This window comes from Haemaphysalis longicornis, unplaced genomic scaffold (assembly GCF_048455015.1).
Source record: "Haemaphysalis longicornis isolate Haplotype H1 unplaced genomic scaffold, Haemaphysalis longicornis Haplotype H1 scaffold_10, whole genome shotgun sequence".
NCBI lineage: Eukaryota > Metazoa > Arthropoda > Arachnida > Ixodida > Ixodidae > Haemaphysalis > Haemaphysalis longicornis.
The window spans coordinates 45379252-45405772 of record NW_027526204.1 but is presented as its reverse complement, the minus strand read 5'-3'; the positions used below and the strand labels follow the sequence as shown (position 1 = coordinate 45405772).

Below are 26521 nucleotides of genomic sequence, written 5' to 3'. Positions count from 1 at the left end.
ATGTCTCGGGAACACTGGTGGCTGGCGTTATTTAAGCCGGGTGAGTTGCTAATTTTTGCTCTGCATTTTTCACGCGGCCGGAATCATGTACGCCGGTCAGTGCTACGACGATACCGTAGCGCGAGAAAAGTGCAAGCACCTTTCACAGCGAGTCGAAGGTGTTGATGTCGGTGAGAAAAACCTACCGCTACTGACCGTTCCTACAACGCCATTTTTCACTATACTCATTCTGTTTTAATATTACAACGAAGCTATTTATGGCTATGATTCAGTGCATTTTTTTTCAACCGGCAACAAAACTGCCTCAACGAAAACACTTGCCTCTGTTTTTCAACGTTGTCATAATGAAAATGAATCATTTCTTCCCATTACCCTGATGTTGCGTATTCGTCCACGCTGCCGCACAATACCGAGGCTAACGTGTATTTGAGCCGCGAGGCGTTCGTATGCGCACGTTTGTTTGCGTGGTTGTTTTTTCCTGGTTGTTCTTGCGGAAGAAGAAGCCCGCCGGAGCAGAGGCTCTGCCGCCCGAACACGCGACGATGCTGGCGCGCCTTTGGCGTTGTCGTTCTGCTATAAATAACCTAATTGCACTGAAGTCACTGCAGTGATGTCCCGTACGGGTAGTTTCTTCTTTTTCTGGAAATTTTCGGATGTAGTTTTCGTCAAAAGGGAAGAAGGGAATCTGTAACAAATGTACGAAATTTTATTAGTCGTGGAGAAAAAGAAAAGTAATGTCAGCAATCCGAACCTGGCATATTTTAATTTTTTTTTTTTTTTGAAAAATTGCGTCAACACTTCGTCGGATTTATGTTCGAATATCCCTAGTCGCGTTAACGCAAGCCACAAGCACCAAAGACCGCTTCCAATCTAATTCATAAGCAAGAAGGAGCATAGACGAAAGAATACTTCCTGATAAAGAGGTAGTGAAGAGCGAAGCGTCGGTGGCTGAACGGGCTGAGCCTGTTTGCATGTATTCCTGTGCAGTATACAAAACAGTATTTAGCATGCGCGTTGTCTGTGTGGTGTCAAAAAAAGATGGCGCTGAGCTAAAATTACTTCAAATAACCAAGAATGTCTCGTTCGTTTTTATACGGGAAGTTTTAACTTCAAGCTTTAGCATGCAACGTAAGCATGCTGTGTGGTAGAAAACGTGAATTGCAAAGACTAATTCTGCTGGGAGGCAGATGTAATGGAATTTATTTCCCATTTAAACTATGATTCTCTGAATGGCCTCAGCGTCCAGGAGGCTATGTAAAGTACACTTAGGTGGGGCTGGCTAACAGGCATCCATGTAAATCGTCATCACCTGAAAAAGGGAATGCTGGAAAATTTTAGAGAATTCTTAAGAAACCTGAGGGGGAAAATTCTAAAAGATATTGAATTCCTGAACCTAGAAATGAAAATTTTTCTCTCAAGTACGGTACATCACTGAGTCACTCTGACTTCCAAGTTGGTGCGCTCTTGTGAGATGGAAGGCTCTGAACACGGAGCAAAATGGCTCTGAACCTATCCGCCCCTCTTGCCTCGAACAGTACCGAGAAATCGATGAGCTGTGCACCCAAAAGGACGATGTGGACCTCATGCCGACGCCACCTATTGTTCATAGCAGTACGGCCCCGGGCTACGGCAAGGCCCGGGGTCATTCCACGATTGCGGCTCCAGTAGCACAAAAAAAAGGCCGCGTATCTGCGTGGTCCGCTGTATATTTTAAAACGAAGGTTTCTAGGCCTCACTGATGGCGTCTATGTTGCAACGAAAAGGCACTGCAGGAAAGTCAACTTTCTTTGACGATGGTTATGATCGTCAGCGACGTGAAGAAAAACATTCACGCCATATCCACGGAATGAATGATGATAAGTGGGGCGAAGCTCGAGAGGGGGAGATCATCGGTAACCGTAACTCTCCCGTGAAAGTTCGCCAATTACATCATTAAGAAAGACGTAAGACTGTGTGCGTACATTGTACAAATGAACTTTTATTTTCGGAGTCAATGCTCCCATGCCCAGACCTGGTGAAAGACCCCGCGCCATCGAGGACTACCCCGCACCTCCACCACAATTGGTCACGTAGGATGGGACACAACGGTAAAGAAAGAACTTTTATTTAGGGCGAACTTGTGCCCGAACAACACGAGAGGAAACGAGCAAAGGTCCTTGCGTCTCGTTGGATCTCCGAGAACGACTGCCTGCGTTCGTGGCGTGATCACTTGCGTGATCTCCCCTTCGCAGTGCACGTGCGCTCGCGCCTCCGTTGGCGAACACAGACAAGCTCGCGCTCCCGGTGCCGAGTTTGCGCTGCCGGTTGCAGCCGGTTCTTGCGCGTGCAACGCGGCCCACTTGGCGACATCTCCGAAAGCATCCGGCGGTCACGTACCACGAGACACAAGGGGTGGACAGACCCATGGCTTTAGGAGCTTCGCCCCTAAAATTAAAACGTTTCCCTTGGCCGGAATCGTACCTGGTCCCTCGCGTTCAGCATCCGACATTTATTCGATTGTGCCGTTTAAATACTTTTTTTCCTTTACTGCATGGAAAACTGCAATTATTACAGACTACAAGCGTTATCAGTCATCCAAAAGATGCACATCACTGCAGTTAAAGTAAGTCGTCCGTCAAATCTCCGGCAAGCAGACACAGGCGTTCAGCAGATACAGCATACAGCAATTACAGTGGGCCACTTTGCGCCGCATAAATACTCCGCACCAACGCAGCCAGCTCCCGAAAAATGGACTTCGTTGTACCAGGGGGTTCCGCATGCCGGTGAGTGATGCGGCACTTCCACGTGTGTGTCTACTTCTCCACCTTTGTATTCGTGTGCAATCTGCGCTGTAGTCCCCTATCATGTTCAACCATCAAGCCCAAATAGCCACTTTAGATCATTTCATTTCTATACAATCCAATCACAACAAATATATCACAGGGCACTCCAGTAGCATCTCGAAAAGGCACGAGCCTCATTGTACAAGGGGTTATGTTTGTGTCCTTTTTAACAGTTCGTTGATAAACATTCTAGAAAAACACCGCATCCCGGCACAAAACAAAGCAATTCTGTCTTCATGATCCCTTCAACCAAGCCTTATGCGGACTCGGCCATGTGTGTGCTTCTTTTAGCCAGTGACAGCGAGAACGAGGGTATGAGGGCTGTATATGATTACTCGAGATGTGTGATCGAAATTCTCCTGAGCGAGCAGGATTAGTTGAAAATGGTTTATTCTTGACACTTCGTGCCACAGAAACGGGGACAGAAAAATTAACTCTTTTAACAGCGGATATGTTTTAGCTTGAGCTTGCTCAGGTGGGGCGAGAACGAAAAATACAAAGAAAAAAACCCTGCGCTGCCTGTAAACGATGCACCACCCCAGATAAGATATTTAACAGTAAAGCCACCTTTTCGCCTCCTCGAGTATCGGCATAAGGGGCATATGCGTATGCCAACCTTTTACCATACCACTTTCAAGGTGCACTCCTTCGTCGGCTAAAAAACGCAAAAATGCCGGAGCTTGCGCTAGGGGTGCTAGGCTGGGGAAACAGTGAAGCTGCTGGTCGACCTTACTTCTTCCCCCGTGTTATCCGCTCCGAGTGCGGGAAACCGACCGGAACGGCCTTAAACTTGGTCTCACCCCTCACCACTTAGCCTTGCATAGTGAGAACATCGCAAAATTTCACAAAAGTTAGCAAAGCCTTACAAAGCCCAGCCAAACTTCGCGAAGTCGAAAGAAGGTAGGCTGACCCCCAGCTCTGCTGTTTCGCGAGCCTTGCACCCCTACTGCAAGCCGACCCAATTTTTTTCTTTCTTGTCCCCATTTGTGTGCGCTAAGTGTCAAACACGATATTCTGGTTTATCCAATGTTGACTTTTGTTCTGCGCAGATACAAAGAGAGTGGTGGTGCCGGAACTGCTTTTGCTGTTTGGTGTAACGGCCGCCATTGCGGCCTCTGCCCCAACCATTGTACGGGACCTACCTGACGACCTTTTCTTCCACGTGCCCTCTACACGAGACGGCGTCAACAGGCGTGTTGTACTCGGGTGTGAAGCAGAGGGTGACCCCGAGCCCAAGTACAAGTGGACTAAGAACAAAGATGAGTTCGACTACGCCTCGGTGGACGGCCGGATCTTGCGCCAGCCAGGACATGGCACTCTTGTCATCACCGCACCAGACGACGCAGATGAGGGACTGTACCAGTGCCACGCCACCAACAAGCACGGTTTATTTGTCACGAGGGCTGTCAACATGCGCAAGGCTGAGTTGAAGAGTTTCCCTCTTGAAGACAGCAAAGATTTTTTCGTGAAGCACGGTGAGCCGATGTCTAGTCACTTTCATAGATTTCATAAAATACTAGAATGTAGAGAGTATATGGCCGTGCCAACCACGGAACGTAGTGAGAAAGCAGCAGACGTGTGTGCTTGAGAAGCGGTGTCGAGCACGTCACCACAACCATGTGCACTCTGCTGGTATGTAAAACTGTGGTAGGCTTTACACTGCTCTCTTTGTTTTTTTAATCATGAATGATGCTAACCATAAATGGAAGAGGTTGTAGCACAGTGGTTTTTACGTTGTGTACATGTGTACCAATTACGACCAGTAACTCGAGAGTATATATTATCTGAAGATTGGAACAACAGTGCAGTTTTTAGGCAACACAAGTACAATGAATAAAAACGAATCATTTCAATGTTTGAGAAATGTATGTGCGTGTAATCATCGATACAAGCAATGAGGCGAGCAATGGCTGTGGTTTAACAGGACCCTGAAGTGGTTTGCAAACGTTGCGGGATTACTAACGCACATTCTACTCTGGAGTCTCTATGCCATGTTTCGACCATTCTCGCTATGTTTACACGACTTTATTCAGCAGAAAAATCAATTCGAAATACTGTCCTCTTCTCTCTATCCTCCTTGTCGATTTCCTATGACGTTTTGTATGACGTCATAACGAGATGGCTTGGCTTGACTGCACTACTGCACGGCTAGCCGAGCCTCGGATAGAATCAGTCGGCCCAGCGGATAGTCGGCCGGTGACTCGCTCGTCGTCACACTTCATCCGCTCAGTTGAAACTAAGCCACGGCACGTTTGTGCCAGGGAGAATGTGCCTTTAGTTTGTTAGTTTGTACACTGTATCAGAATTCAGGATCGCGCTGCAGAACCGATATTCCGCCCTTAACGAGGAAGCCGAGCTTACGACACAGGAAGCCAGCGACAACCTTACACGCATTATCACGGAGTGTGCAGTAGAAGTCGGGGGCACTATGGCTAGACAGGATACTGGTAAACTTTCACAGGAGACGAAAGATCTACTCAGAAAACGGCAAACCATGAGAATCTCTACCGCAGCTGACAGAATAGAACCAGCCGAGCTCTCGAAGTTAATCAATAAGCATAAGACAGCAGACATACGGAAGTATAATATGGAGAGGATCGAATTCGCTGTGAAGAACGGAGGTAGCCTGAAAGCAGTGAAGAGACGTCTTGGCGTGGGGAAAAATCAGATGTATGCACTTAAGGATAAACAAGGAAATGTCATCACAAATAGGGATAAAAAAGTCACAGTGGCCGAGGAGTTCTATAGGGATCTGTACAGTAGCCGGGACATACAGGATAATGCCGAACGAGACAGTAGTTCAGAGGAGATAGACATCCCACCAGTAACGACCGAAGAAGTAAGGAAGGCTTTGAAAGAAATGAACGGGGGCAAAGCACCTGGTGAGGATCAGATAACAGCAGACCTCTTGAAGGATGGCCGTGAAATTGTACTTGAAAAACTGGCAAACCTGTATACGCAATGCCTAATGACCGCAAGGGTACCGGAATCCTGGAAGAACGCGAACATCATCCTAATCCATAAGAAAGGCGACATGAAGGACTTGAAAAATTACAGGCCGATCAGCTTACTGTCAGTCGTCTACAAGGTATTTACCAAGGTAATCGCTAACCGAATTTCTGCACCCTTAGATTTCAGTCAACCTAAAGAACAAGCAGGGTTTCGTAAAGGTTATTCAACAATGAACCATATTCACACGATCAATCAGGTGATAGAGAAGTGCGGTGAGTATACTGAACCCCTATGTATAGCCTTCATAGATTATGAGAAAGCATTTGACTCAGTCGAAACCCTAGCAGTCATTCAGGCATTACGGAACCAGGGGGTAGATGAGCATTATGTAAGAATACTAGAGGATATCTACAATGGGTCTACAGCTACCATCATCCTCCATAGGGAGAGCAGTAAAATACCTATAAGGAAGGGTGTCAGACAAGGAGACACAATCTCTCCAATGTTATTCACAGCATGCTTACAAGAAGTATTCAGAAGGTTGGATTGGGAACATGTGGGAGTAAGGGTTAATGGAGAATACCTCAGTAACCTCAGATTCGCTGATGACGTTGCCTTGCTAAGTAACTCGGGGGACGAATTGCAAAGCATGCTTTCCGCACTGGGCAAACAGAGTAGAACCGTGGGCCTGAAAATTAATATGCAGAAAACAAAAGTAATGATCACTAACCTCGGGACAGCACAGCAGTTTGAGATAGGTGGCGAGGCAGTGGAAGTGGTAAGCGAATATATCTACTTAGGCCAAGTTGTGACCCCAGATCCCAACCATGAGGCAGAGACAATTAGAAGGATCAGAATGGGGTGGGGTGCATATGGCAGACATTCTCATATAATGAATAGCATCCTACCATTGTCGCTGAAGAAGAAAGTGTATGACAGCTGCATCTTACCGGTACTCATCTACGGGGCAGAAACTTGGAAGCTCACTAAGACGGTTCAACTTAAATTGAGAACGACTCAGGGGGCAATGGAGCGGAAAATGATAGGTGTAACATTAAGGGACAAGAAGAGAGCGGAGTGGGTCAGGGAGCAAACTGGTGTTAAAGACATATTAGTAGACATTAAGAAAAAGAAATGGACGTGGGCAGGGCATGTAATGCGAAGGCAAGATAACCGCTGGTCATTAAGGGTAACAGAGTGGATCCCTAGAGAAGGCAAGCGTTGCAGGTGGTGGCAGAAAGTTAGATGGGCAGATGAGATCAAGAAGTTTGCGGGGATAAATTGGTCACAGTTGGCGCAGGACCGAGGTAATTGGAGAATAATGGGAGAGGCCTTTGCCCTGCAGTGGGCGTAGATAGGCTGGTGATGATGATGATGATGATGATGATGATGACACTGTATCAAGTTCGAAGTTCAAGTCGCTCCACACAAGAGAACATGCTACGCTTCGCTGACTGGTACGTTAGTAGAAACCTCTAAGGCAAAATGAAGGCGGGAGAAGAGACAGCGAAGTTATTATAGGTACTAAGAAATTGAAATCATCCGAAACATTTATAGTACAGCGTACACCCGATGTTGCAGTAGGATGACGTAAAGCCTAATCCCAGTAAAGCGCTCACATTCATTGGGGTAGATACCGTAGAGGCAGACGACGAAGCTAAAGAAGGGGGCCACATGCGGAGATTTTAGGGGCCCAGCTTGCCGTCGTAGCTCGTCCGTGGTAGAACCGCAGTCACTCTGCGTCAAGCACCTGAACAGAGACTTCGAAAAGATACCCGCTTGTCCATCGGTTGAGCCTTCCGAACCAGAGTTAAGAGAATACTTGAACAAGACAACTCCTGGAACGGCTGGCACTGGGTCCCCTTGTTTACCACAAAAAAAACTGCACATACAATCAGGGCAAAAGAATTGTACCTAACCGGCACTGCCAGCGTCCTTTTAGTTGAGAATGCTCTTTGGGTTGGTTTGTGCTATAATAAGCAATAGAAAGTTGAAGGCTTTACCATGTCGCAGAAGGTCTCTGGCGCGTGTGGTATGAAAGCAAGCTCAAGAACAGAACTCAAGCTCGTGCGTTCGAGGCAGAACAACAAACAAAATTTAAAGCAAAGGGTGCGACCTCTCTTAGGAGAAGGCCCCCGAGCACTGCGAAGGCGGGAAACTGGAATTGCATTGATGAAATCTCTGTGCAGTTCATCAGCAGAGGAGACGGACAGGGAGGCGATGAGCGTGAGGGGTGGTGGGAAAGAGTGGATAATGGCGCCAAAGCCCCTCTTGCGAATTAGTGCTCCTGACTTGACAGCTTTCACGCTGGGTGTAACTGCTTTAACGTTTTTAAAGACTGCCCGACTAAGTTATTACTCTTTGCGCCTTTGATACAATGGGTCAATAGGCGGAGAAAACACCGCCAGTTCTATCATACCCAGCTTTCTCGCTCAAAATTCCGACCTCTCAGGAACCTAGGAAAACCACTTCAGGAAAGTGATATTTGGCCTAATGCAAGAACTCAACCTGAAGATGAAAACACATGTTTCCAGGATTCTGAATACTTTTTGTGTAGCTCGCTGTCAAATCTTACTCCCCATGCATTTCTATGGGATAGTTTCCATGGCTCGGGAACTTAGTCGCGCAACGTGCGAGGCTTGGAACTGTGCACAAAGGAAGTTTTCACGCCCAGTATTAGCTGCGCATACAAATTTTACATTTCGCTATATAACTGCAGAGTAATCACTGTTGAAACGACTGCCATGATCGGGAAAGCTGCACATGTGCAAGGCGAAATCGGCAGCAACAAAAAACTCATGCGGGCTTGCATACATACATACATACATATAGACATACATAAATACATACATACAAACATACATACATACATGCATGCATACAAACAAAGAGTATGCTGAGCAATCTATTGACTTAGGCTGGTAAAACTACTCTTTCCGGACACATTTATTGTACGTGTTGCTTCAGGTTGCCTGCGCTTGCTATGCGTACGTTAGCGTGTGCTTAACTGCAGGTTATGCGCCAACCATCACCGAGGGACCCCATAACGTGACAGCGGCTGTGGTGAGGTCCAACGTCACGCTTCGCTGCCGTGCACTCGGGGTGCCACGGCCTGACGTTCTGTGGGACAAAGACGGCCAGTCTCTGAGGGAAGCCCGCTACCACGTCATGGACTCGGGAGACCTGCGGATTTCCGACGCACAGTTCGCAGACGAAGGCGAGTACGTATGCCGCGCCACCAACCTGTTCGGTCTGGCTTCGGCGTCCAGCTCTCTTCAGGTGCAGCGAAGAACGCGGATCACCCATCGGCCATCACCGGATTACGAGGTGACTGGGAATCTTTATTTAACGCCGCACACCTCTCTTCCGTGCTGCCTTTACCCTAAGATTTAATGCTTTTATTTAACGTGTTTTTATGTTTTTAACAAAGATCAATATTTATACTGCTTTTTATAATGCATGGTAATCCTGGTCCTATACATCAGCCATGTTCACTTCCGTTTGTTTCGTTTCGCTTTTTTTACTTGGGTAGGTTAATATTTACATTTACATCAACTGTCATCAAATAATGTTTTCTTTGGTGCCATTTGCCCTAGCTGGCATTGTGCCATAAAACACCAACAATCATAACCATTTCGTCACCTATATCGAGCCTTCATATTGCCCGTTTGTGCCTCCTTCATGGGGCGTGCTATCGTCCGAAATCAAGGCACGAACTATTAAAACCATCCTACCGCACGTCAGCGCGCCTAAATCACGCCCACCACATACCACACATACCCACCAAATAGCATTCTCAAGTTCACTCTTTTCAAATGCATTAAGCCTTTGGAATTCTCTACCCGACAATATAGTATTATGCTCTCACCGCGCATCTTTTCGAAAAAAAATTGGACGACCGTTATCACAAATACGGATATATATGCTGATTCGTACGCCTTATTTGCTTGAACCTGTGCAATCGCTCTTGCTTGTCTTTTCTTTTTTGTGTTTTTTTATTCTTGTAACTGAGCCTGTGTATTCGGTATTATCTTTCTCTTACGTGCATTTTTTTGTTAGTTGTGCTGACTGATGCATGTCAGTCACTGTTATTTTGTTGATGCCCAGTTATATTTATCTTATACTTATTCATTGTCTTCCCTATATGTATTTGCGCCCCCCCCTCATTTAATGTAGTCGGGCTCTTAAACGAATAATAGATGAAATGAAATGGAGCACACATCATGTGTGACTTCCCGACTGGTACAGTAGCTCCGCTAGTGTTTTAGCCAGTGAATGAAGCGCACAGCCAAATTACAGTGGAGATTTTCATTGTTATGAATACTGAACATGGGCCAGTTGCGTTGCTGGTGGACGAAGAGCTCACACAATAAAAACCTAAATATCAAAAGGAAAAGGCACATGTGACATAGCTTGTAAGCATAGAAAGCGGATCTGAGGGTTCACACTGAATATACACCTGTGGCATGCTCAAAGGCAACTCCAGTGCTATTTCGGCCCTTTCAAAATCCCAATTTTGTACTGACACTTCTGAAAATGGTCTAGAGGCGTGAATAACCAGGACAAAAGAGAACTCAAAGACGAAAAACGACGATGTGCAGGGATGAGCAAAGGCAGCCTCTTGGAAGGAATGCTTGCCGGGCACCACGCGCATGACATCAAGGCATGGCGCGAGGCGCGGGGCGGGAGAGCTTTATCCTCTTTGCAGTGCAGTACACGTGCGAGTGCAGGAGAGTGTCCCACATACTCCTGCAGCCGCAGGAGTGTGTGGGACAGCCGGCGGCGGCATTGGCTAAGGTCGCCGCTGCGTTCACATGGTCAGTCTGCTTGGGAGAAGTCTGTTTTAGGTCACCAAGTGTAATCTTCGGAAACGTTCATCGCGATTTTGACTTACTGCGTATATTCAGCAGTGCATATACGAACAGTGTCGCCATACCCGGTAACCATTGTTTTTTGTTTAAGCGTGGGAGGCCCCAACCGGGAAAATGTGTTTGTATAGTGATGGCCCAAACCGCCCGAGGGCGAATTCCCGGTGAGGCCACGCGCACGTCAGTGGCGGATCGCCTGCGCACGGGCTCGGGAACCTCGGAGAAGAAACAACCCACGTGCAAAAGCGTGTCGCCACGTGGTCAAAAAAGCATGAAATGAAGCACGCCGGGTTCGATCCTGGCAGAAGTACTGGTTGGATTTCAGTTCGACACGTATCTTTAAACGCAGCGGAACTGCTGCCAAACGTCCAGAAGTAAATCTGCAACGCAGTCTAGATAGTTTTAAATGGCATATTTACAGGCTAGTGAATAGTACAATGGATTGTATTGCCATTGATTCTTCTGATGTTAAATAATCTTCGAGGCCTGCTTTACTTGGCAGGGTGGTGTTGTTTTTAACCAATTCAGTGGTCAATGCGGTGGTTAGCTATAATGACCAATAGGAAGCACGTACCTATGTAAATATCATGGACTTGTGTGAGGGCTGCTTAGAGCAGTTTCCCACATACAGCTTGAATTATGTAGAATGGCAGGATGGAGTTACAAGTGAAAAGACAGCCAGAAGCATGGCAACAAAAGATGCAGACATTTTATTCAAAGTTTCAACCCATACAGGCACTGGATGTGTGAGTTTGACGCAACGTACAGTCGCACCAGAGCCAAGCAGCATTGTGGCTTCTGCACGTGCTGACGTGATCCGAATTATTCTTTCAGCAAGCATATGAACTGGAAAGAATAAATGAGCCAGGAGTGCATGACGTCAGCGACACTTTTACATGCTGTCAGGCGACCATAGCGCGTGTCAGCATTGACGTACCGAGCACCTGAAGTCCAAGATCTGAATCTGCTCCTTCCAGTCTCGTTCCAAGAGATTACCCTTCACTATAGGGTGCACGAAAAAACACACGCCGCAGAGAACAAAAAAACTTTCGAAGGGCCCTGCGAAAATATCGCGCGCCCTACAAACTAACACTTACCCGGCCCCAAAAGACGCCTTTATATTGCCCTGCATGCCCCTGGGCGCCGTGTTTGTGGGGAAGCCGGGACACTTTTGGCATGGCTGTCGCCTGCACACAAAGCCTATTTGACTGACCAAATGCCTTCCGCTGAACCCCGTACAGACGGAGTCCTGTTCTGGCGGCGTTGGCGCGGTTTTCCTTTAGCACATGGTGTTCTTCCAAATTCCATTTCGCATTAAAGGGCGAGCCTCATGGGCCTGGACAGCATAACAGATTTGGGCAGCACCTTCGTGCTTATGTTTGCGCTTCTCGAAATCAGCCTGGGTGGGCATTTTCATGAAGTCGTGCAATTTGGCGCGAATAAGATGTGCTGCAGATTTTACATCAACTGAAATAACCTTGGCTTCTTTCTCTTTGCCCTCACCAAACTGCATCCTTCCCTCTCACTCTTAAACCTTCGCTCTCTTCACTTCCTCCCACCACAGCCGCATCCTTGTTTTGAATGCCCAATTTCTTGTACCTTTTCAACCCCGTTTTCCCGCCCTTCTAGTTCATGCCGCCACCACTTCACTTCGTCAACATTTTTCGTTTAGAAAGTCAGACTTCGAGCCTTGATGGCCCTTTGAGTGCTTTACGAATCGATTATCAGTTCTTGTATTGTGGAAACGTCGTCAAGAATGAGTGCCACTATAGAAGCTTGACGGAAAACATGTTTCACACCTGTGGCTTGTTGTGGTATGTCGGAAACCATGTTTGTACCTCTCACTTACACCGCCGTAATTCTCTTGCAGGCCGAAGTGGGCAAGAGAGTGACGTTCAGGTGCGGTGCCGAGACGGACCCTCGCCGGAACCTGACTATTGAGTGGCTGTTCAACGGAAAGCCCCTTGACCTCCATGGTGTTCCGCGCATCGTGGTGCTGACGGATAACTCCCTCGCCATCACACGCACTGTCCCGTTGGACGCCGGCAAGTACACGTGTCTAGCGCACACACGGCTCGACAACGACTTCGCTGACACCACTCTCATCGTGCAAGGTTCGTCATGCGCGCTGCTTCGTACATGAGCTTCGTATGCTTACTAAGGCCATGCATGGTGTTAGTGCAGTGCTGGTAAGAATGTGCAGTGTAACTGGTAATTCTGAAATGGAGTGTTGGCGAGATGCGGCTGACGGGTGCGCGTTCCACAGGTTGCTGCTACCAACCTTTTAGAAACAGACCTTCGGATTGGCTGTGACTTTACGCTAAAAATATAACATAATTGCTGCTCTGTTTTTGGGAGGCAAAAACTGGCACCCTTTTTACAATATGTCTGTTGTCGACCATGGTCTGAAAATTCCCCGCATTTCCCCGAGGGGAAGAATGTGAAAGTGCGAATGCAGGAGTTGAATTTGCGCGGTTCGGTAATGTTCGCGAAAGAGAGATCACACACACACACACAACTACAAAGAAAGAAAGATGCATTTATTCACAGACACCTATTTGTGTTGTCGTTGTACTTGATTGCTAGAGCGGATCTCAGCTTTGAAATTTCGTGTCAGTACTCCTTTAAGCGGGTGCATTAGCCCTTCTCACGCCCTATTCCTGGCCAATCCCCCACGTGGGTATGTGCCATGTCAGCGGCCAGGCAGCGCGCGCCCATCTCCCCCCGTTGCCAAGGAAGACGAGGAGATTCCTGGCCAATCTCCCACGTGGGTATGTGCCATCTCCCCCCGTTGCCAAGGAAGAAGAGGAGCGCGTGCACCCGCAGCTGTTGCTATGTGGACGGACAGCGGTCAACGGAATTCAGGGTCGCTTATAAAGTGCATTCGCACTTAATAGAATATATCCTTGAGAGCACGTGAGGAGGTAAGACAAAGGGGGGTGTGACAAGAGAAGCGATTACACCTGTTTACTTCTTCCGTGGCCACATGACGCTACGTAGCCACACTGCGGGGCTCTAAACGACATTTTTAGTAAAATCTCTTTACGAGAAAACTATAGCCAGACGCAGTCGCGCTCGGGCGCGTGCCCGTGCGCTCATAAGTGAAGCCAAAATTGAACCGCGAAAAACACTGCATTGTGATGGCGAAATAAAATTGACTTTCGGCTTTCGTCATCTACTTTTTTCATTACAGGAGTGCCGAGTCCACCCACGCTGTGGCGTGTGGACTGCAACAGTCTTGTCGCCATTGTGAAATGGAAGCCTACATTGGAATGGGGGACGCCTGTCCTCTCGTATTCGACCCAGTATAATACCGGATTGAATGGGGAAAACTGGGAAGATGCAGCTGTGAATATCCCGGCAACCGAAACAAATTCGTACGTGCCGCTGAGTCCCGGGGCAAACTACACGTTCCGCGTGTTGGCGCGCAACAAGAACGGGTACTCGCCTCCCTCAGAAGCATCTTCAAAATGCAGCACACCTGAGGACGTGCCGCACAAGAACCCCTACGGCGTCATGGGGCGTGGGGAACGCCCCGACAACCTGGTCATCAGTTGGACTCGCATGCCTCCTGTCGAACACAACGCACCGGGCTTCTTTTACAAGGTGCTCTGGAAGCACGATGACATCCCAGGTGCGGTGTGGGAGTCCCGGAACATCGAGGACTGGAGGCAAGACCGCTACGTCGTGGACGACCAGCCAATGTTCAAACGGTACCGTATCAAGGTTGAAGCGCACAACCGTAGAGGCCAGGCGAACACGGCTGCGAAAGAAGTAGAAGGCTACTCGGGTGAAGATGTGCCGCTCACAGCCCCAGCGGACTTCAGATTGGTACGGGTGCTAGATGGCCGCTCAGCCGAGTTCGCATGGAGTCCTGTGGAGCCGGAGACAGTGCGCGGACACTTTCGTGGCTACAAGATCCAGACGTGCACTTCGGAAGAGTGCGGGGGCACAGAAAGCGAATCAGCTCTGCCAGCCGACGCGACCACTGCGATAGTGTCTATCTTCCGTCCCTATTCGCTAAATAGTGTCCGCTTGCGAGTCTTCAACGATCAGCACGACGGCCCGGCCACAGAAATTGTCGAATTCACTACGCCCGAAGGTACCCCTGGTCCTGTTGCATCCCTTGAAGCAATCCCTTTGGGTTCAACCGCTTTCTATGTAGTGTGGAAGCCGCCCACGGAGGCCAATGGCGTGATTACGGGCTACCGCATCTTCTACCAGGAGGTGCGTGGTACGGACTTGGGATTCAGAATGGAGAGGATGCCGGCCGTGAATGACCCACTTGTCGTGCACGCCAAACTTGCTGGCCTGAAACCTCGCACCAGTTACCGTGTCATTATCCGTGCCACTACAGCGGAAGGCCCAGGTGAGCCCTACTTCGTGGAGGCCAGGACAGGTGACCCATTGGATCGATTGCCTGACGTACCAGATTTTACCTGGGTGCTCTTGCCGGGCGGCAAAGACAAGGAAGAAGTTCAGGTATGTGGCCGACGCAATGGCTGCTATCTAAACGTCGCTTAAGGGCAAATTAATATGGAACCGAGAAGATAAATCGGTTTACCTTGTGGCTATTCACTACGCTTCAGTATTCTGCCCACATGCGTACAGTAATACGCCTCGTAGCATACTTATTACGTTTTGGGGATTGGTTACAAGACACCAGTTATATTTATATTTACATCTATTCCGGTTATATTTACGCGTTGATCTGTTTGTTGTTTGAGAATAAGTGTCATCTTTGGACTGGATACTTCGGGGCACGTAAAAAACCTAGGTTCCCATCATTACTTCCTAACCCTCTATAACTGGGTGCCGGATAACTCCCGTGTCTCGTAGCTGCGCGGAACGGCGGTAACCACTGTTCGAGGGAGTAGAAACCGGCGATCACGAGTGTGCCTGCAACTTCGTGAATGAACAGCAACGTTATTAGTGTTTACAGCTTTCCTTAGAGCCTCACAAAAGAGACTTGCCTGGAGGAATTTTGATGCCTTTAACCATGTAACATAGTCGTAGTGCGCCTTTGGTTTTGTACTATTGTATTTGCAAGAACATTTGTTTGTATGACGTAAGGCAACGGGTAATGCATCCTGTGGACTGTGTTGCTACTTGGGGTGTTCAGTCACTGTTCGCGTTTATCATTTTCTTCACTGCATCTGATTTTCGTGCTAATGCCTTTGTCTACGCTCCCCGACGATTGGTATCCCCCCCATCGCCTTAGTACTATAAGAAGGACCACGTTTCCCTAACGAAAAACGCAAACGGTAAACAGGCATAGAAAGACGCAGACCGGAGTAGGGATCCTGCCAGTAGCCTGTTTTAGTTCAGACATCTGGCGTTCAGAATGATAGTAACTTTATTGCCCTCACAATAAGTGCTCACGTGGTAACTATAGTCCCCACATTTCTCTGTCTCATAGTTGTGCTATCCCCCTGTAAAAACGGCATAGGTTGTTTAGTCATTTATAGACTAGGTGGGTAACGGGTTTCTTCTAGACATTCGCATACTTGTCTAGAACAACGGTTGCACAGGCCAGGTATGGTGAGTTGATATAGACCGTTTTAAGCATTGATTTCGAGTGGATTGCCTTGCATAGTCTCAAAAAGAAGGCAACACTGGTCTCCAAAGAGCGAACGGTGCATTCGGTCATACAGACAAAGATGTCCACAGGTAAAGGGAACACAGAAGTGCGTTGCTTGCGCTGTTCGGAACGCCTTGGAAAAGTAAGTCGCTGGGGCGAAATATCTGTACAACTTCCTAGAGCATTTCTAGTACGGTAGGATTGGGAGCGCTTCATGCGCTTCGAGAAATTACTTATTAGGGCTTGTAGAAGACATTTGTAGAGCTTCAAAGACAGGTTCCTGCGTTCGCTGTACAAGCAGGCCTCAACATGCGAAAAGCTGTTTTAAATCATTGTGTTGTACTGCTTCTTTATACAAAAACAGCATTCCGGAAAGCTGCGGTCGAACCGGGAGACGACGTTCGTGCCTTAAACAAGTGAATTGTTTTGGTTAAAGTGAGAGATAGGTTTGAAATGGGAGGTTCTTATGTTTTGCAATTCCTTAGGGAAATCTTGTACTAGTACCGAATCATCTGTGACTAATCTATTAGGGCTTTAAGTAGAGACGCAGACGGCCTTAAAACTATTTCTGATGCAATACAACAACGACAGCAGAGTTCCTATCCTTGTATTTTATGCTGCCCAGGCATAGGTTCCATCCGCTGTAATCTTCCTCTGCAAATTGTGCTATAAGTGCCTTCCTGGGATTCTTCGTGTACGGTGTGACGCAGGTGACGTGGTTGCCGGCAATGAAGGGGTACCCGGGCAGTCATTTCTACGTCCAGTACCGCCGGAAGGGTGGCGAGACTTGGGAGACCTCAATGTCGGAAGAATACGAAGACAAAATCACAATACATGGCCTGGAGAAGGGCGCCGTGTACGAGATTCGGGTTGTTGCTGTTGACGGCAAGCATGAACGGTCCTCAATGATTAAGGAGGTCGACACTGGAGTTACAGGTGAGCACTGACATCTTATGACATCAAGAAAACGCATGGCGCTTCAGCCAAGCATGGCCCACCGGTGGTTTTCGTGTGAGCGCCGCTACTTAAGGCATCGCTCGCTTGAGCATTTGTGTAGAGTCGACAGTGAAGGTAGCTTCTACGGCGGAGCTATTCTAGCTGAAGCCTTTTTGTAAGTCTAGTGCAGGTCACGCGACATGCAGGGGTTCAAGCAGGTTACCAGGTCCACAGATAGAAGGCGCCGTGGTCCCGCAGCGCGGGTTGCTCTCCCTCTCGTTAGGGTAAGGAGATGGGAAGGAGCCTCACGCCACTGACGTTTGCAGCCGATTTCTTTGCGCGGACACTACAATTTTCACGGCGTTGGCGCTGCCGTTCACCGACGAGTTGCACTTGAAGCTCGAGGCGACACAATAGAACCACAGATCAGTTATTCCAGCAGATGTCACACCAAATGGAAGTAATTTAATTTTATGGCGCAGCCCTCCGCCAGCCGTTACGTGGGCTTCGCAGCGCAGGCGTCATCGTGACCGAGTGGCCGAACGCTGCAGCGAAAAGGCAGAAAGAAAACCGAGAGGAGCTTCTAGCGTAGGGTGAAAAAGAGGGCGGTGCGCGCGGCTATGGCGGCATTTTTCTCGCTGCCTACCCCTCACTCTGGTTTCACGCGTCGCCGCATAAGGAGCACCTTTCTGGCCATGGAGGAAGTTTTTGGCCCTCCCCCTTCTCAAAAGCTGTTTTGTTCGCCGTTAACCCAAACCACGTGACATTTGCGCGGGAGCTTCAAACCCGATTTGCAACAACATGCTCTCTGCATCCCTTCCTGGCTAATCCGGAGCACGTGAAATTTGCCACGGATGTTCAAACATGTTTTGGCAACAATAAGCGGGACGGCTGGGACCCGCGCATTGCGAGGTAACACCAGCGTAACGTGCGCCGCTGTGCGTTCGCTGATCACGCGATCCCTTCGTCATACGCAGCAGATATGCGCCGTGACCGAAAAGACAGCAGTTCGCGGTGCGCCTAAATTTCACATTAGGTAGTACAGTAATCTTCAGTGACTTTTTGCTGGGAACGTTATTTTGTGTATCGAATGGCTTTATCGTTGCCGTAAATTGGCTGGAAGCCTTCAGTAGGGGAATAATTGAAATTCAATCGGATTCGATACAGACAGTAGTTAATGGGTGCAAAATAATTTAACGATCTCGAGATATTTAACAGACGCCGAAATATCGAAAACGCAGAAATGACGGCACGTCGCCCGCCTTTGAACCAGAAGGCGTTTAAAATAAATAAATATAAAAACATATTGTTATGCATAAACGTATAATAATAAACATAAACGCATAAATTCCGTACAAACGTACCACCAACCTGCATTTCTTTCGAGGTAACCGTTACATACGTTTGTTCTGTAATGGATGTAGAAGGCTGATAAACCGGTGTCATGACTGGCCTCGCTAAGCAGCAAGTGCTGGGGAGGACAGCTTTCATTCCTTTGTTCCACATTACCGCCTTCCCTAGCGTACGGATACACTCGGAAGTGGAATGCAACCGTATGGGAGCTGACGATAGTAGATCACCCGTTGAGTTTATACTGCGCCATATACTGCATTGGCGGATGACGAGCTGACCCTAATCATTTCCTTCTTAAGCGGGGATCTATCGCCCAATATTTTGTACTATATACGCCAGCTCCCAAACCGTAGTGGTCACGTACTGTGTAATGCACCCAGTGCGTGAAAGAGTTTAAAAGCATAATGCAGGCAGCTTCAAGTACACGCGCCTTTATGTATTTTATACCGAGTGCAAAGTATCTACCACAAGCAGATATAACCATCACTGAAGGTACGGCAAGCTTCATCGGGTATTTTATTAGCCTATTTGTCAATTATGGCACCACCATAGGTTACCCTGTTCAGAAAAATCAATGAAGCGGTCTTTTAAGTTGACGCTCGCTGGTAGATGTACAGTTTATGCCACTTCCTAAGGTGATTACACTTCTTTAAATAGACCGTTAGTCTACTTAACATTGCGAGCAAATGCTTCACTTGAGTAAAAAAAGGGGATATTTGGTTCACAGGTCCGCGAAGACGTAGTTTATTGCATAGTTTTAATTAGACGCTAACACTGTGACAATTGATTTTTTGCATGTTATCTTCCCATCTCAAGGAAAACACGCAGTTAGAACAGCGTCCAGCTTTTCCACGTTCAAGACAATTGAGCAGAAGGATCCGTTGGAGGTCGACGCCAGTGGGAATGTACAAGGCATTGACAAAATCCAACCGGTAAGGAACTGCGAGAGCTTGCACTACACATTTGTGTTTCCCTACGGCTCTTAGCCCTCTTTCCTTCGTCCTTTCTTTCGGTGTAATGATGTCCTTATTCTTATTTCTGTAGTTCTCTTTTTCTACACTTACTTATAAGGCGAAAGCTTTAAATATCCACTACCGATAAACTGATATCGGACATTGGCGTTCAAAAGATTATACTAAAAATAGCCGACATGGCAACTTAAATAAAATAAAAAAACAAACCTTGGTTGTATTTGTTCCGAAACTGAGGTAATCGAAATTGCGAGGATAACCCGCAATCTCTTCACCGCTTCCGATATTTTTTTGTTTTAAATGCAGAGCATTTCTTTAACTAACGATGTCACCCGGAACCCGCCGCGGTGGCTCAGTGGCTAAGGCGTTGCGCTGCTGAGCACGAGGTCGCGGGTTCGATTCCCGGCCGCAGCGGCCGCTTTTCTGATGGAGGCGAAAAGCAAAAACGCCCGTGTGTGCGAGATTTCGGCGCACGTTAAAGATCCCCAGGTGGTCAAAATTAATCCGGAGCCCTCCACTACGGCGCGCCTCATCGCCTGCGTTGCGTCGGCGCGTTAAACCCCACAATCAATCAATCAACGATGTCACCCATTCTAGGCGTCCGTAGTAGTCCGCATCGCTCGCTTCGACATGCCCGGCTCAGACGTTTCGCTATCGGCGAGATCAACATTCGATAGCGCACCCAGGCACGTTTCAAGGACACCATCTCCCCTCTCTCGGACTCAGGGTGCGTTCCAATTTACCGTTTAGACAGCTTCGTTGCCGTCTTCGCGGACAGTACGCCATGTTAAGCCCCGTTCCAATTCGAACGAAGCAGTCAACGAAGACTGCTGCGAGGAGACAGCATCGAAGTCAGCAACGATGCAGACTACCTTCCTGTCTATTCTGAAAAACGACGCCAGCGCCACCTTTTTGCGTATGAATGTTAAAACAAAAGCACCTGTTCCTTTATTTAAACGTTTAGTATAATTTACTAGTGATGACAATGACTTTGTTTAATTTTTTATTACGTAATGTTTGTAATTACAACGGTAATATTAGTTACGAAACTTGCGGCTTGCGCACCTCAACATGTCTGGTACGACGCTGTCGTCTGCGCGGGTGTTGCGCTTTCGACCGCGGCGCCGTTCCAATTTTATTCCTTTAGACGTCTAGTTAGACTGCTTCGTAGGCTGTCTACCAAGCTGTCCGCGAATTGGAACGCAGCCTCAACCTGCGCCGAGGCTGCCAATTTTACTGCTCACGAGCGCTCTCTCGTCAGCAGTTGCCACAAGTGCAACAACATTAACGTAACGCAAACTACTTAACGTCGTGCGCCCCCGGAAATGCTCTGCATTTGATCGTGCCCCTCGCGAGGGGGATGTTTCACTGCGTCGCCATGCGAACTATGCGAACAGTTTGCCACGCTTTAGTTTCAGTTCCGTATCTCCCCGCCGCGGCCGTGGAGAGAAGGCGGCCGGCCGCGACTCTCGCCACCGCGGCGCTGCGGTTGCGAGTTGCGTTAGGAAAGCGAGCGTCGTCTGCTAGCGGGGACGGAACGCGTTCCGCTCGGTATCTCCGGTCTTCGCCACTTCTGGCTGCGCACTGCAAAAGAAATTTTTTTAAGTGCGATGCACTTTATAAGCGACCCCAAACCATCCACCGCCGGCGGCGGCGGCGTCCGCAGCCCTGCTCTCCCTAGCAACGGCGCAGAGCGGAGAGGAGCGTCGGTAGCAACGGCGCAGTGACGTCACTCACCACGTGACGCCACGCCCTCACCGCTCCCTCGCGGCGCGGCGGTGTGCGCCGCGCGCATCCCTCTCCTCACCCGCGCCGTGACGTCACGCACCACCTCCTCTCCCGGCAGCTGCCGTGCGCCGCTGCGCGCGTCCCCCTCCCCCTTCGCTCGCTCCTCCTCTCTCCTCGCTGGCTGCAGCTGCGCGCGCACCCCTCTCTCTCGCGCGCCCGCCTCCTCTCTCAGCCACCTGGCTCGGCGCGCTCAGCGCGGCGTACCCCCCTTTATATGCAGCGATAAACCACCAGACCTCCGTGGGTCGGCTCGCGCGCGCTCTCTCGCTACAGTCTCCTGCTCGCTCTGCTCCAGTTTAGACCGTTCGCTGGCTGGGCGCTTCTCAAGGCGATGTCAGAATTACTACGCCGTGTACTCTCGGCGCAAGAAATGCATTCGCACTTCCTCACGATTCCCTTCGGGGAGGTGGGGGCAATTTTTTATTACATGGAGTTGATACATCTCCCTCCAAAGAACGCATGCTTATAGCTACGGATATAAAAAAATTGGCCCCATTGGCGTACCGTAAACCGGGGATTAAAGTTGCACCGACAGGCGTTCTTTAAATGAGGCGCTTATAATTACGTGAAGACCACCCCTACAGTGAAATTATGCGCCCAGGGAAACGCATAATGAGGTGGTGATTGTGGATGTCGGTGGCGGGGTTAACTGAAATTGAATAATTAACTTTTCAGTGGCTGTACTAAGCAGGCATATTTTCATTAAAAAGTTAAACGCAATTAGTTTTCTACGTAGTTTAATTTCGCAGAATACTTCTACCGCATCCGTACTACACGGTATCAAACTACGATGTTTAATTCCCGTCCCCATGATTCCCGTCCCCCAAAATTCCCGTCCCCCAAAAGGAAGCAAAGCGCTTCCTTTTTAGATGCAACGCATCTCATTCATCCGCCTTGTCCCTGCATCCGGTGTTGTCGTCGTCGGCGTCCGCCCCTCCCCCAATCTCCTCGCCGCAGCAGCTGCGCTCTCCGTCGCTCACCCCCTCTCCTCTCCGATAGCGAACACTCTCTCGCGAGGGGCATTGGATTGAATTTATTGGATTGGCTTGGTTTGGCTTGGCTTGGTTTGGATTGGATTGGATTGGATTAAAGTGGATTGTGTTGCATCATAGCCGCGGCAGACGCACTGGCGCCGGCGCGTTCCCTCACCGTTATGCGCGCTATAAAACGCGGTGCCTGCGCCGCTCCGCTCCATCGTTCCAGCGCCGTTCCTCCGCTGTCCAACGCTGTAACGTGAACCCCCTATGCGTCGCATCTACACAGGGGTTCCCGCGAGGGGAGGTGGGAGTTTTTGTGATGTGCCTGCTTTTTACGGTGTTTAGTTTACCAATGGGGTGGAGGCATAAACAAAAGTGATACCTGGCAGCCTTTCGGTCTTGGCTAGCGTTATCGCAATCTGCAGTACTCGAAGCCGCTATCAAAACACACAACAAAAGGGAGGAGTTTTGCGCCGGTCTTCACTATCTAGCATGCGTAATCATGCGAACGGCAATTAACCTTCGCAGTCCGATATCGCGGAGTTCGAATGCGCTAGAAGAATTCTGACAACTGAAACTGCGTAGAAACCTGATTGCGTCTAACTTTCAAATACAAACATGCCCGCTCACGGCAGCCACTGAAAACATAATTATTCAATTTCAGTTGATAAACCACCGACATGAATAATTACCACCTGATGATATGTCTCCCTGGGTGCATAACCTGACTCTAAAGTAGTCGTCACGTAAATCTAACCGGCTAATTTTAAAAAGACCTACCGACATAATTTCGATCACCCGGTATATATTAGCGCTATGTAGGCAAAAAGTAACCCGCTGTGTATGCAACAGAACTTATATATACAATGCGGAAAATTATGTGAGATCTCTCTAGAGAAGTCGTATGACGCGAGGAGTCACTGCAACGTTTCCACCCTGTTTGCAGGCTAGCGCGCCACCCTGCTTGGCAGTCTGCGTGCAGCACTACTATACAAACTTGCAATAGACATGCTTCGCAGGTATATTTGGCCATATTTGCACTGCACCACTTCCGAGCGTGAAGTGCAGCTGGCACCCACAGGACCTAGCTATTGTGTTGTGGACTTCTATACAGAAACATATGTAGTGAGGCAAGTACTTACCGCAATACGAATATTCCGTGCATGCTAATTGCACAAAGAACACTTTTTCCCTAATAGCGTATGTGTAGGGCGAACAAGGGCAATTGACAATGCTTCCCGATTATTTACCAGGGCGAAAAAGAAACCGACATAAAAATGAAAATAGTAAGGGTGATGATAGAAAGAGAACACAATACATTCATTGGTTCTCTTTCCACTACCATTCCGGTCTCGGCTCCAAGTCATGATGGCATGCAGTGAAAGCACTTTCAAGGTTGCACTGATTAAAATATGAAGTAATGTTTTCTAATGAAGCACGTTAACAGGTTCGGTGTCTCTTTGCATTGCTTATTGCTACTTTATTGCGTTTTCCGCCAAATATCAAAGATTCTCAAAACAAAAAAGCTGCTAGGGTGGGTTGAAGTGCCTTCGGACACCGCTTACGTAATGGCGGTGGTTTGTCATACGATAATGGACTTAATTGGCATAAATACTGTAATCTCTCGTTAATTCGCAGTCGTACAATGTGCTGAAAATTTCGACATAAGCGCAGTTTAAATTTTAGGTAAATGCCGTAAATTCGCGGCAAGGTAATTGTTATATGAGCTAGTGCTGGTAATAAAAGCCCACTGCACAGGCGAGCTTTTGTAACAAAGGCAAACTAATTCACAGGGAAAACAGTTTTTTTTTTCAATTGCGGTGGAGAGAACTGCCTAATGCTCGCCGGTTTCGTGTTTGTATTTCTTCCCATATAGGCGTCCTCGAGGTGGTCAATGCACCTCATAAATCTTAGGGCACCACCGCTACATTGCACCTCGTCGGGAAGCGGGTGCAGCATGTTTGCTGTTTCTGCCGTTGTAGGCACTTCGCGGGGCTCTTCGTCCCCCGCATGGTCAGCTGCGTCGCCAACGGCTATCTGGACGATGTAGGCGTCGGACATCATTCCGGTAACGGCGCATCAGCCACGTACACCGAGTCCGCCGAGTAAATTTGCTGTTCATTGGAGAGTTCGGCTAATAAGAGTTGGTCATTAAGGATGACAGAGTGGAACCCTAGAGAAGGAAAGCTTGGCAGAGGGCGGCAGAACGTTAGATAGGGAGATGAGATGAAAATGTTGGCGGGGGTAAATTGGTCGCAGTTACCACCGGACCGGAATAATTGGAGATCTATGGGAGAGGCCTTTGCCCTGCAGTGGGCGTAGACGGGCTGAATCAGATGATGACCGAGTTCGGCGCGTAGCGGGAGCTAGGCGCTCGAAAGGAAACAATAAAAGCTGCCTGCAGCGTACTTTTTCTTGTGTCTTCCCTGTCAACATATAGAAATATCCCTGGCCCACTTAAGGAACGTTGCGAGATGAAGGTAGGTAAATACATAGCACCCATGGGAGGTAAATGCACGGCGAGAAAAATGAGTTGTCCTTTTCTACTGTGTCCCTGTTTTTTTCTGCGCTTAAGATGAACGTTAAGGGTGAGAAAAAGTTTAAACGACCGATATTTTGAGATATGCGAGTTAGAATTAACGAAGGATTACTGTATTTTGTCTTCCGATTAAGGTTATCATGATGTCAACCGCCACTACTTCGTGTCAAGTTAAGGGGGCGATGCCATCTCATGGCCCCCAGCCGTGAACCGCACTCGGGTGGGTTGAGCTGTGTGCGGTTCACCCCAGCATTCACTGCTGGCATTCGGGTTGCTTATGCGTGTGTCGGCGAAGTCCATGGTGGCCCCCACAAAACAGTCACGTTCACTTGGCAGTCGGGAAGTTGTTCCTTTGCATAGTGCTTATCTGTGATCATACATCTTTTTTTCGTGGCTGATACTTCCAACCTATAACGCTATAGAAAACTTTCCAGATATTGTCATAAATCACGAAAATAAAACCCGCACAAAGACAGAACTTCGTGCTCAAGTAAGTCAATGTATTTATTTTTTTAATTGTCCATCCTGAAAGCTTTCAGACCCGGCTACCTTGAAAATGCAACGTATATTGCAGGAGGACATTCAAATAACGCCAAGATAACTTCATAGTGTATGACGGGTGCTGCAGCAATTCGCTACAAAACAGTGTCTCGCCGCAGGCAGATTATTACAAATTATTTCAGCACTGTTGGTCTAATACCTTTGTTTTTTCCAGCATATTTCTAGTCTACTCTCTGCCCTTGACCGGCAAGCCAAAGCTTTGGAAGAACTGAAGGTGGCTGTGCAGAGTGGGTTTGCCGAACTTCAGAGATCCCTGCGGCGCTCAGGGAAGCCTCCAGCGGAATGAAGTGCTGGACCAGCGACTTCGTTTAACACAATTTAACACGATTTATTGTGTGAAAGTTGTTTTGTGGGGGCATTGTGTCTCTAAAGAGATGCATTAGAGGGAATTTGTGCACCCTTTATGGTCTGAGCCTGCAAAATATTCTACCTTAGCGTGGATATTCAGTTGTGATCATTGCGGCAGAAGTACTTACCTTCCTAAATAGTAGCTGCCATGAGGCGGAGGTCCTCACGAGGCATACGTTCGGAGTTGCGCCATTTTAGGGTTAACGTACGTGGGATGTAAACAGAGAATTACTCAAGTGCAAAACAAATTTTTTGCACTGCCGAGGTACTTGGCTTAGTAACTGATATGCCGTCATTGTAAAGGAATAAAACTGATTTGTAGAAAAACTATGCCACACTATTATTTTGATACTTCGCTTACAAGATTGATGCGATGATGATGTTACACACCGCGTGCAACGGCTGCAGCAATTAAGATTATATCGCTATAAAAAAATTCAGCGATGCGTGCACCCAAGCGCAAGACCTGAATGGCGAAACTGTTGGTGAGCATTGCAGGATTTCCTTATACGTGAGCAGTGAAGGACACATTACTACGCAAATACAAAAGGTTGAAATTGCTTTTTTACATGCTCCGTCGTTGCTTTCACTGTGCTAGTAGTAGCCACCGTCATATGCATCGATATTGTCGTGTTTCTCATGCGAAGCATTACATGCGTGGTAGTGCTTGACGAGAGCGCTAGAGGTATTTTTTTTATTTCGCTAAAGCCACTGCGCGAGCCAGGGAGTCGGCGCTTGCCGCGAGGCACGCGCTCACGAGCGGTCGCAATTTTTTGCTCCTCAGAGTTTTTTCCAGCTTTTTCTGCTAAAGCCACCACGCTTGGC

The 26521-nt window shown here is 48.2% G+C and overlaps 1 protein-coding gene across 1 annotated transcript; it reads left to right on the top strand.

Moving 5' to 3' along the window:
* On the top strand, window positions 1–26023 carry LOC144159814 (neuroglian-like). The gene is made up of 8 exons (XM_077691494.1): window positions 1–40; window positions 3872–4297; window positions 8788–9101; window positions 12513–12756; window positions 13836–15124; window positions 16934–17159; window positions 19329–19444; window positions 25503–26023. The coding sequence occupies exons 1-8, from the start codon at window positions 1–3 to the stop codon at window positions 25632–25634; spliced, it is 2787 nt and encodes a 928-aa protein (XP_077547620.1). The 3' UTR covers window positions 25635–26023.
* Window positions 26024–26521: the final 498 nt, after the last annotated feature.

What these genes read in the sequence shown, in the direction of transcription:
- LOC144159814 (XM_077691494.1), top strand. Translation starts at nt 1, where the DNA reads ATGTCTCGGGAACACTGGTGGCTGGCGTTATTTAAGCCGG. An exon ending in GGTCGACACTGGAGTTACAG is followed by an intron (nt 17,160 to 19,328) that starts GTGAGCACTGAC and finishes TCCCATCTCAAG; the next exon opens with GAAAACACGCAGTTAGAACA. An exon ending in GCATTGACAAAATCCAACCG is followed by an intron (nt 19,445 to 25,502) that starts GTAAGGAACTGC and finishes TGTTTTTTCCAG; the next exon opens with CATATTTCTAGTCTACTCTC.